The sequence below is a fragment of the Rhinichthys klamathensis genome, unplaced genomic scaffold (genome assembly GCF_029890125.1).
Source record: "Rhinichthys klamathensis goyatoka isolate OS25496 unplaced genomic scaffold, OSU_Roscu_1.1 h1tg000331l_1, whole genome shotgun sequence".
NCBI lineage: Eukaryota > Metazoa > Chordata > Actinopteri > Cypriniformes > Leuciscidae > Rhinichthys > Rhinichthys klamathensis.
The window spans coordinates 716520-728250 of record NW_026606846.1 but is presented as its reverse complement, the minus strand read 5'-3'; the positions used below and the strand labels follow the sequence as shown (position 1 = coordinate 728250).

Sequence of the window (11731 nt, the reverse complement as noted above, 5' to 3'; positions counted from 1 at the left end):
GGGTTTCACATGGGTTTCACATCCCATGGGTTTCACATGTAATCACATGGGTTTCACATGCAATCCCATGGGTTTCACATGTAATCACATGGGTTTCACATGCAATCCCATGGGTTTCACATGGGAATATACATGGGTTTCACATGCAATCCCATGGGTTTCACATGGGAATATACATGGGTTTCACATGAAAATGTTCCAAAACCACACGTTTCCCATGTGCAAATTACCTTTAACATGTGCAAAGCACATGTGTTCCACATATTTCACATGTTAAATTTCACATGTGCAAAATCACATGTCCACGTTGTCACATGGGATCACATGTGTTTTTGCACATGTGAAACTCATGTGGTTTTTCTGTAAGGGTTGTGTTCCGAAGATGAACGAAAGTCTTACGGGGTTGAAACAACATGAGGGAGAGTCATTACTGACAGAGTTTTCATTTTTGGGTGAACTAACCCTTTAAACATCATCAGCTCCTCCTGTGGTTATTAACTTCCTCTCATCTGATCAACTGTTGAAACCCGCTGCTATATAGTGACACTATACCAGTGTAAGTTTGTCCTCTCTGTAGATCGGCTCATATAGACTCTGAACTGTGTACTTTAACACTGAGGATTTTGCTCTGTGGTCTTGAATGGTCTTGACTTTGAGTCTAGTCAAGTCTCCTTCATTTTATACAGCGCTTTAACAATATAGATAGTTTCATAGCAGCTTTACAGCGATAATAGGATAATAGTGATTCTTGATGTGTGTGTGTGTGTGTGTGCCGAAGTCACACTGTTTTTGTTCTGTAAAGTGTAAACAACTTATTTATGAATAGTAAATTAAATTTCATGAACTCACTCACACACAAAAAGTTTCAATTTAGTGCAACTGAACTGTGCTGCTGCCAGTATTTTGTTACAGTTATTATAGTTATCATTATAGTTCCAGTCATCATTACAGACAGTTATTATGTAGTTATCATTACAGTTATTATATTTATTGTTATTATATGTCTCTCTGTATAGCGCTGAAGTGCACAGGGGAAATGCACAGTTTGTGAAGAAACTTTAGTTGAAACATGAAGCACAACTGTATTAATCTGAAACTTTAGTTGAAACATAAAACACAATTGTATTGATCTGAAAGGTTGATATCTCGAGGTTTGGAAATGCACACAGCGACACCTGCTGGCCAATGCAGATCGACAGACAAGATAGATCAGCTACTGTTGATATGAAACACTCTCAGCTCTCAGATTCTGTCCATTTTATCACGAAATTCAACAATATTTACATACGGTTTTGGCGCTTGTAAATGTGCCGTGACAGATCGCTGTACGCCTCAGTGAACCGATCATCTCTTACTCTTCACTACTAGTTAATAGTAAATAAACACGAATTAACAATATGTTGAAAGATACTGTACAACTTACCGAAATGTATATCCCTCATAATCGATAATCAGAGTTTTTCAACAGTGGAAAGAGGTCAATAAAACTGATGGAGAACAATATGTCACGTGACGTTACATTTACCTCAGGAACATTAATGACCATAGCTAGTTAGCTAGAAAAATTAGCTATAGAGAGTATTTTGCTAGATATGTGCACTGTATTACATATTTATTATATTTGTTCACATATATAAACTATTATAACATTATTATAATAAATACTGTATTATATTTAATTTGAGTTTTTTTTTTAAATACATACCTCTGACAGGGCTCTCTGTATTTACAGCATTAGGTGAGATGTTTGTTTTTCTTCAGAAAAATTTGATCTGTACCTATAGGCTATATATCGAAATGAATGCAAACTAAACTCAAAAGTTGGCAGTCCTGCTCAAGCTTTAGAAGACCTGAGTGAGTCGAATTAACAACTTTTACGGTATTTTTAGTAATTTTAGAGCACAACAGAAACTGTCCACTCATTTACACTCATATTCTTCTGATGACGACATTTTCACATTCAGAGCAATTCCTCAGTGCAACTACAGTTCCCAGCAGCCATTGCGTCTCTGTTTCCGGTGACTCGTGTAAACGAAGATGGCGCCGTCCACAGATCAACAAGCGTGGGTCATTCCTGGAGGTTTTACTGGTAAAAATGAATTCATTAACGTTTATAAATTAAATAACATGCGTATATTCGCTCGTGATGATGATAACAGTCCAGGTTGCACGATGAACTCGCGAGTCGATTTACTAGACTCGACTCGCGCTTGACTGATTCATTCTAATGTCTCAGCGATTGGAGTTTAGTAACTGTGTGTGTGTGTGTGTGTGTGTGTGTGTGTGTGTGTGTGTGTGTGTGTGTGTGTGTGTGTGTGTGACAGTGCTGTCGCTGAGGTTCAGTGAGGATGACGCTCATGCTGCTCTTCATCAGCTGTGTGTGAAAGAGCATCGAGTCCGATCCGAGTCCAACACACACAGACCGCTGGAGCGAACACTGTTCGTGCTCAACGTGCCGCCCTACTGCACACAGGTACACACACACACACACACACACACACACACAGCCCTACTGCACACAGGTCAGGTACACACACACACAGCCCTACTGTACACAGGTACACACACACACACATCCCTACTGCACACAGGTCAGGTACACACACACACACACACACAGCCCTACTGTACACAGGTACACACACACACATCCCTACTGCACACAGGTCAGGTACACACACACACGCAGCCCTACTGTACACAGGTACACACACACATCTGTGACAACATCCTACACACACACATGCACACAGGTACCCACAATGTCGGTTATGTTGTCACAAGTGTGTGTGTGTGTGTGTGCAGGATGTTGTCAGACACGTCTTCAGCCGCTTCGGTGCGATCGAGTCGGTGGAACTGTGTGAGAAACCAGGAGCGTCAGAATCCAGCGACACGAGCGGATACTTCAGACCCGCGCAGACACAGGTGACACACACACACTACAGACTCACACACACACTCACGGAGTCACACACTGATCTCTCTCTCTCTCTCACTCTCTCTCTCTCGTGTGTGTGTGTGTGTAGTGTTTTAGAGTGGCCTATATCGTGTTCAGTAGTGCGTCGGGTGTCAGATCAGCCAAACGGCACACACACACACACACTACAGACTCTCACACACACTCACGGAGTCACTCACTGATCTCTCTCTCTCTCTCTCGTGTGTGTGTGTAGTGTTTTAGAGTGGCCTATATCGTGTTCAGTAGTGCGTCGGGTGTGAGATCAGCCAAACGGCACCCACACACACACACACACACACACTACAGACTCACACACACACTCACGGAGTCACTCACTGATCTCTCTCTCTCTCTCTCTCTCTCTCTCTCTCTCTCTCTCTCTCTCTCTCTCTCTCTCTCTCTCTCTCTCTCTCTCTCGTGTGTGTGTGTGTAGTGTTTTAGAGTGGCCTATATCGTGTTCAGTAGTGCGTCGGGTGTCAGATCAGCCAAACGGCACCCACACACACTCCCGCTGATCGTCTCCAGCGCAGAGAGACCCGTGCGCACCGGCGTCCACAGTGAGTCTCACACACACTCTCATGATGATCACGGTCTGTGTGTGTGTTTTGATGATGTGTGTGTGTGTGTGTGTGTGTAGAGTGGATCCAGAAGTACTCAAAGTCTCTGGTCAAAGCTTCGTCTCTGCAGCAGGACATCGACCAGTTCATGAATGAGTTTGACAAACGGAAGGAAGAGGTAACACACACACACACACACACACTCACTCCTCTCCCCACACACACACACACACACACACACACACACTCTCCCCTCCCCACACAGACATACAGTAAGGTGCATTTGATGTGTAGTTTATGAGTGAGTGACAGGAAACTACATCACTCAAACATCTGTACTGTAGCTCATTAATTATTGATGATGTGCCGTCAGGAGGCGGAGCTTCAGAAGCAGGAGGCGGAGCAACAGCAGGAGGATGAGGAGGGGTGGGTGAAGGTGGCGAAGGGCAGTCGAGGAGCGAAGACACGCCCCCACAGCGAGTCGGCCAATCAGAGGACGCTCCAGAGAGAGGACAGGAAGAGGAAGCGCAAGGAGCTGCTCAACTTCTACTCGTGGCAGCACAGGAACACACAGAGAGAGCGTGAGTGTGTGTGTGTGTGTGTGTGTGTGTGGTGTTCACGCCTCAGAGTGCCTTCCCATAATGCCGAGCGTGTCTCTCTCTGTTTCAGATATCGCTGAGCTGAGGAAGAAGTTTGAGGAGGACAAGCAGAGGATCGCTGTCCTGAGAGCGCAGAGGAAGTTCAGGCCCTTCTGATTACCCACAATCCCCTTCAGCCTTCTGATGACTCCACTACCCACAATCCCCTTCAGCTCTGACTCCACTACCCACAATCCCCTTCAGCTGTACTGTTTGTTTACATAAATCTTCATTTGAAATAAAGTTGTCTGAGTACAGCAGTGAGTGAATGTGTCTTATTACGCTTTCATGTAACTGTGTTTTTTAATGATTTGTGTTTATGATGCAAAAATAAATTATAATGGTGTATTGTGTGTGTCAAATGTCGGTTACTCCTTAAGAACATTTTGTTTCCAGTGTTTTTAAGTGAAGACTTAAAAGTGATTATCTTTTGAGTTTAATTATTAGTGTTGGAATATATTTATATATTTGTGTGTGTATGTGCTTATTTTAAATTAAATTATATTAATATTATTTAAATTACTTTTCATAAAATGCTAATGTAAAAAAATTTAACGCAGTATAACTAGGCGTGAATAGCACTAGATAAAATATTACATCTCGGCAAAATATACGAGTCCTTTAACAACAACAAAAAAAGGTTTACACTCAAAAACGATAAACTGGTGTTTTGAAGTTGAATGGGTTTTGTTTGCCCGACCGGACACGTCACAGCACAGGTCACCTGATCAGCGGAGAGCAGTCACGTGGTGCCGGAAATAAAGTGCGCAACTGTTTACCGAGAGGATCGTCAGTGAGTGATCGCACATTAATAACACACTTCTTTATTAAATACCATCGCGCTGAAGTTAACATCTGCTTTAGTTGAGTCCTGATCAGCGGGAGAACATGACGCTGAACCAAAACCATCACCCGAACGGAGGAGTGCTGATCCAGGCCGGAGAGAGGTAAGTTACCAAACACACACAACAACAACACATAATCACAGTAACACACACACACACACACACACACACACATCATACCCGCTGATATAACACACGCGCGGAGGATCCATCTTGTATGTTGTTTATGTATTGTGTTGTTTTTTTGACCGAATCTGATTGACACGCTGTCATCATGTACAGATCTGCTGATCCTTATGAGACGCTTATTAAATCATAATCTATATTAGTTTGACAAATAACCATGTGTTTAATAAGATCTATAATGTGATGAATCATAATAGTCTGGTATTAATCATATAGTTAGCCTGTGGTTTACGTTGACTACACTGACAATGAGCCATCAAACGTCCCAGTTAAAGGTGTCAGAAGTAGTAGGATTTAAGATCATCATCATTATTAGAGCTGTGCGGTGATTTCTGCAGGAACTGTAGTAACAGTGTTTGTTCATATCTGTTGAGAAACTGCGGCTGTTCTGTGCGCTTGAGTTCCCATTGTGACCTCACTTCCTGTTTTCATCCTGGTCTTTCAGCATCTTACGAGAATGTAAGAGCGTCGAACTGACCTTCAGTGACATCACACCCAAGAACGACCTGTTCAAGGGGACCAAGAAGGGCTCCGTCTTCCTCACACAGTATAAGGTAATCTATAACCCAACCAAACACATGCTAACTAACCCATAACTGACCCGATCAAGTTTAAGGTAATCTATAACCCACCCAAACACATGCTAACTAACCCATTACTGACCCAATAGAGTTTAAAGTAACCCACAACCCACCCAAAAACATGCTAACTAACCCATAACTGACCCGATAGAGTTTAAAGTAATCTATAACCCACCCAAACACATGCTAGCTAACCCATTACTGACCCGATAGAGTTTAAAGTAATCTATAACCCACCCAAACACATGCTAGCTAACCCATTACTGACCCGATAGAGTTTAAAGTAGTCCATAACCCACCCAAACACATGCTAACTAACCCATAACTGACCCGATCGAGTTTAAAGTAATCTATAACCCACCCAAACACATGCTAGCTAACCCATTACTGACCCAATAGAGTTTAAAGTAACCCATAACCCACCCAAACACATGCTAACTAACCCATTACTGACCCAATAGAGTTTAAAGTAACCCATAACCCACCCAAACACATGCTAACTAACCCATTACTGACCCAATAGTTTAAAGTAACCCATAACCCACCCAAAAACATGCTAACTAACCCATTACTGACCCAATAGAGTTTAAAGTAACCCATAACCCACCCAAAAACATGCTAACTAACCCATTACTGACCCAGTAGAGTTTAAAGTAGTCCATAACCCACCCAAACGTATGCTAACTAACCCATAACTGACCCGATCGAGTTTAAGGTAACTATAACCCACCCAAACACATGCTAACTAACCCATAACTGACCCAATAGAGTTTAAAGTAGTCCATAACCCACCCAAACGTATGTTAACTAACCCATAACTGACCCAATAGAGTTAAAAGTAACCCATAACCCACCCAAACACATCTTAACTAACCCATAACTGACCCAAACACAGGTTAATCAGACGTGTGTGTGTTAGTGTTGCACGGTGCACCGATACTTCAAAAGTATCGCGATTCTCGAAAATTAAAAACGTCACGATTCCTACATTTATTGGTATCGATACTTCTAAGAATGGCCGCGTTCCAGATTTGTAAGAGACGTATTTCATGTTGGTGTGTGCAACGCACTATCATCTGTGTTTTTCCTCCTCACGCACTGCCGCTGTCATGAGACTAACACTACAGCGAGATGCTGCATGTGCGAGCACAAGGGATACTGTGGCCGCCGGTCAGTAGCGGAGTGGCGATCCGGAGAGTCGGGACTTCTCCCGGTGGGCCGCTAGTGTTTCGAGGCCGCGAGGGCCGGTCTGATAGTTATACATTGCAAGTTCAAGTTCTTAGCAACACCATCAGGCAGGGACACGTTTGTGTGCATTTTATTTTGTGATCTCACTGGAATGAATAGAGAGTATCCGCAACGGCGATAGATTGATGCACGCGTCCGAGTGAAGACTGCGCGCGCCACAAGAGAACAACTGTATCCATGACACTGATAGCAGCGGCAACAAGCGCTCAGCTTGAGTTAAAAAAACAACAGATTTTTAAAATTGCTCTGCTAGTTAACTGGAGAGGTTTTATTTATTTTTGTATTAGGTGTACAACTTTCCCCCCAACTTTCATAGATAACGTTAATAATTTGCAAGCTGCTAAAATAAAGCGTACACAACATCTATGATCTATAATGATCTATAGGCTATATGATTATAATCAGAGCATGTGCATGTTTGTCAGTGATTCATTTATATTAGGTTATTACAGCATTTAAAGAGCACAGACCTGCGCAAGGGAGGTGTGGCTATTTGTGAAACGCCTTGTAAGAAATACTTTTCCTTTTTCAGGAAAAGTATCGGAAAACTATCGAAATTGCAATTCTTGACTTGGTATCGGTATCGAAACAATAATTTTGGTATCGTGACAACACTAGTGTGTGTGTTTCAGATGGTGTTTGTGAGCAGTGTGATGAAAGACAAGTTCTGCTCCTTCATGTTCCCGTATTACCTGATGAAGAACTGCAGCATTGAGCAGCCAGTGTTCGCCGCCAACTACATCCAGGGTCTGATCAAAGCCGAGGCGGGAGGTAGAGTGCTTTACCCAGCATGCTCCTGCACTGAGTGTGTGTGTTCTTATAGCGCTGTGTTCACGTGTGTGTGTGTGTGTGTTTTAGGCGGCTGGGAAGGCCAGGCCAACTTTAAGATGTGTTTCCCCAGCGGAGGCGCCATCGAGCTGGGACAGCAGCTCTTCAAACTGGCCACCAACGGTATGATGGATTTGTTTGATTTATTGATGCTTAAACGGTCTTGTGTTTTACAAATACACACATATATGTCAATATATTAATGAATGTGTGTGTGTGTGTGTGTTGGTCAGCGTCTCGAGCTCCTCCGGCTCAGAACGGATCGGCCGCAGGGATGAACGGATACGCCAGTCCAGCCATGCCTCAGCTGTACCCGTATCCCAGCATGCCTCAGCCCGCCTACAGCCCGTACCCATACCCCCCCACTGCTGCAGGTACCACACACACACACACACACACACACTCTCAGCTGATGAACGCTTCAGTACTGATGAACTGTGTTGTTAAACAGGTGTGTATCCCAGCGCTCCCATGTACATGGCTCCGCCTCCTCCGTATCCCGGACCCCCACAGGACTGGTGTCCTCCACCAGGTACACACACACACACACACACACAGTATATTGGGTCTTTAGTCACATGATCTGATCTCTGTCTGTTGTTCACAGTTGCTCCAGGAAATGCCAAAGCAGCAGAAGCAGCCAGTAGTGCATTTTACAATCCCAGCAACCCTCACAGTGTCTACATGCCCATGGTGAGACACACACACACACACACACACACACACACACACTCAGACTCTTGCAAGGTTCCTGGCTGACCTTGATGGAGTTATGGATGTCAAACCCAGTCACCCAGCCGGGACCACTAGCGACTCTGTCTTCGCAAGGTTTAGTTGAAGGTAGTGGTCCTTCATCCAGCAGTAAATGTCTGTCAGGCTGAGATGCGAGCAGCTCCCGTCAGATCCTCAGGCTGGAGTGAGAGGTAGAGCTGTGTCATCAGCGTAGCAGTGATGGGATAAACCATGTTTCTGAATGACAGACACTAGTGATGACATGTAGATGGAGAAGAGAAGCGGTCCCAGCACTGAGCCCTGAGGCACTCCAGTAGCTAGATGATAACAGTGATGGGATAAACCATGTTTCTGAATGACAGATCCTAGTGATGACATGTAGATGGAGAAGAGAAGCGGTCCCAGCACTGAGCCCTGAGGCACTCCAGTAGCTAGATGATAACAGTGATGGGATAAACCATGTTTCTGAATGACAGACACTAGTGATGACATGTAGATGGAGAAGAGAAGCGGTCCCAGCACTGAGCCCTGAGGCACTCCAGTAGCTAGATGATAACAGTGATGGGATAAACCATGTTTCTGAATGACAGATCCTAGTGATGACATGTAGATGGAGAAGAGAAGCGGTCCCAGCACTGAGCCCTGAGGCACTCCAGTAGCTAGATGATAACAGTGATGGGATAAACCATGTTTCTGAATGACAGACACTAGTGATGACATGTAGATGGAGAAGAGAAGCGGTCCCAGCACTGAGCCCTGAGGCACTCCAGTAGCTAGATGATAACAGTGATGGGATAAACCATGTTTCTGAATGACAGACACTAGTGATGACATGTAGATGGAGAAGAGAAGCGGTCCCAGCACTGAGCCCTGAGGCACTCCAGTAGCTAGATGATAACAGTGATGGGATAAACCATGTTTCTGAATGACAGATCCTAGTGATGACATGTAGATGGAGAAGAGAAGCGGTCCCAGCACTGAGCCCTGAGGCACTCCAGTAGCTAGATGATAACAGTGATGGGATAAACCATGTTTCTGAATGACAGATCCTAGTGATGACATGTAGATGGAGAAGAGAAGCGGTCCCAGCACTGAGCCCTGAGGCACTCCAGTAGCTAGATGATAACAGTGATGGGATAAACCATGTTTCTGAATGACAGATCCTAGTGATGACATGTAGATGGAGAAGAGAAGCGGTCCCAGCACTGAGCCCTGAGGCACTCCAGTAGCTAGATGATAACAGTGATGGGATAAACCATGTTTCTGAATGACAGACACTAGTGATGACATGTAGATGGAGAAGAGAAGCGGTCCCAGCACTGAGCCCTGAGGCACTCCAGTAGCTAGATGATAACAGTGATGGGATAAACCATGTTTCTGAATGACAGACACTAGTGATGACATGTAGATGGAGAAGAGAAGCGGTCCCAGCACTGAGCCCTGAGGCACTCCAGTAGCTAGATGATAACAGTGATGGGATAAACCATGTTTCTGAATGACAGACACTAGTGATGACATGTAGATGGAGAAGAGAAGCGGTCTCAGCACTGAGCCCTGAGGCACTCCAGTAGCTAGATGATAACAGTGATGGGATAAACTATGTTTCTGAATGACAGATCCCAGTGATGACATGTAGATGTAGAAGAGAAGCAGTCCCAGCACTGAGCCCTGAGGCACTCCAGTAGCTAGATGTTGGTCTTAGACACCTCACCCCTCCACGACACCCTGAAGGACCTGCTGAGAGGTCAGACCTAAATCATTGAGTGCTGTTCCTGAGACGCCCATCGTCATGAGGGTTGACAGGAGGATCTGGAGGTTGACTGCGTCAAAAGCAGCTGTCAGATCGTGAGACGGTACAGAGAAGGAAGAGCTGAGAGACTGATACAAACTAAGGTCAGTAGAGTTGAAAGGTGACCTGTGGAGGAGTGTGTCAGGAGTCAGTTTGAGGTTAAAAGGGATGAGGAAGTGGTCTGAGGAGTAACTAACGTGTTGTCCGTGCAGCAGTAGTGTGTGTAGATAAGGTCCAGTTGGTTACCTGATTTGTGAGTAGCTGTAGTAGACACCCGCTTGAGGTCGAATGAGGCCAGGAGAGTGATGCAGCCTGGGGTGTTCTCAAGCTGGATGTTGAAGTCAAGAGTGGTAGCAGAGGAGTCCTGTCCTCAGGGTCGACTAAGAGCAACACACCCGACTCCTCTAAGAAGTTACCCAGTGGACCTGGGGGATGATAAACAACTACAAAGTGGATTTTAATAGGGTGAGTAATAGTATGTGATTCACATGAACTGTTGCCAGTTAGAGATGGTAAAGGATCAACTTTCCATTCGTTAGAGATGAGCAGACCAGTGCCTCCACTGCTCCCAGTTGGGCGAGGTGTGTGTGTGTGTGTGTGTGTGTGTGTGTGTGTGTGTGTGTGTGTGTGTGTGTGTGTGTGTGTGTGGAGAGGGCAGCAGGAGTGGCAGTGTCCTCGGGTCTGGTCCAGGTCAGTCAGGGCCATGAGACAGAGACCTGGAGGAGTAGCAATAGCTGAAATAAAGTCTGCTTTGTTTACAGCACACTGGCTGTTCCAGAGACCAATAGGAATACACACACACACACACACACACACACACACTTCTACTGGTGATTCAGTGAACGCGAGTCATTTCAAATGATTCCTCATGTGTTGTTCATCAGGATCAGCCGCCTCCGTATTATCCTCCTGAGAATCCCGACAAGAAGAACATGTGAACGGACCGGATCACGGACTGATCCGAGCGACTCGTTTCCATCTGACAGTTTTCATCTGATTCTGTGATGAAAGCAGCAGTTTTCATAGATACACTCTGACTTTAATATTTAATCAGCGAGAGTGAAATTAACACCTGCCTTCCTTCCTGCTCAGTTTCTAATCGTGTGTGTGTGTGTGTGTGTGTGTGTGTGTGTGTGTGTGTGTGTGGATGATTCTGTAAATTCCTTTTGATAATGTAATTAAAATACTCCCAGATGGTAACAGTAGAGTAGGTGACTGAAGTTGGTGTGTGTGTGAGTGATGTAGACGGAGGAATAAAACCTGTATATTCTCTCTGTGTTCTAGTGTTTCTGTTCAGACACACACACTGCAGATCCCGTTTCATGTCACAGCTCTTCACAACACAATAAATGACACAAGCGAGGGTGT

General features: G+C 44.7%; 2 protein-coding genes across 2 annotated transcripts; both read left to right on the top strand.

The window, feature by feature from the left end:
- Positions 1-1958: 1958 nt before the first annotated feature.
- Positions 1959-4348, top strand: rrp7a (ribosomal RNA processing 7 homolog A). The gene is made up of 7 exons (XM_056272187.1): positions 1959-2089; positions 2325-2473; positions 2806-2925; positions 3393-3516; positions 3597-3694; positions 3890-4097; positions 4186-4348. The coding sequence occupies exons 1-7, from the start codon at positions 2038-2040 to the stop codon at positions 4269-4271; spliced, it is 837 nt and encodes a 278-aa protein (XP_056128162.1). The 5' UTR covers positions 1959-2037; the 3' UTR covers positions 4272-4348.
- A 540-nt stretch (positions 4349-4888) lies between these two features.
- On the top strand, positions 4889-11462 carry wbp2nl (WBP2 N-terminal like). Its single transcript, XM_056272189.1, has 8 exons — positions 4889-5101; positions 5631-5739; positions 7647-7785; positions 7873-7965; positions 8076-8216; positions 8294-8374; positions 8450-8535; positions 11248-11462. The coding sequence occupies exons 1-8, from the start codon at positions 5043-5045 to the stop codon at positions 11299-11301; spliced, it is 762 nt and encodes a 253-aa protein (XP_056128164.1). The 5' UTR covers positions 4889-5042; the 3' UTR covers positions 11302-11462.
- Positions 11463-11731: the final 269 nt, after the last annotated feature.

What these genes read in the sequence shown, in the direction of transcription:
- rrp7a (XM_056272187.1), top strand. Translation starts at nt 2,038, where the DNA reads ATGGCGCCGTCCACAGATCAACAAGCGTGGGTCATTCCTGGAGGTTTT. An exon ending in TGCCGCCCTACTGCACACAG is followed by an intron (nt 2,474 to 2,805) that starts GTACACACACAC and finishes GTGTGTGTGCAG; the next exon opens with GATGTTGTCAGACACGTCTT. An exon ending in CGTGCGCACCGGCGTCCACA is followed by an intron (nt 3,517 to 3,596) that starts GTGAGTCTCACA and finishes GTGTGTGTGTAG; the next exon opens with AGTGGATCCAGAAGTACTCA.
- wbp2nl (XM_056272189.1), top strand. Translation starts at nt 5,043, where the DNA reads ATGACGCTGAACCAAAACCATCACCCGAACGGAGGAGTGCTGATCCAG. An exon ending in CTGATCCAGGCCGGAGAGAG is followed by an intron (nt 5,102 to 5,630) that starts GTAAGTTACCAA and finishes CTGGTCTTTCAG; the next exon opens with CATCTTACGAGAATGTAAGA. An exon ending in TCTTCCTCACACAGTATAAG is followed by an intron (nt 5,740 to 7,646) that starts GTAATCTATAAC and finishes TGTGTGTTTCAG; the next exon opens with ATGGTGTTTGTGAGCAGTGT.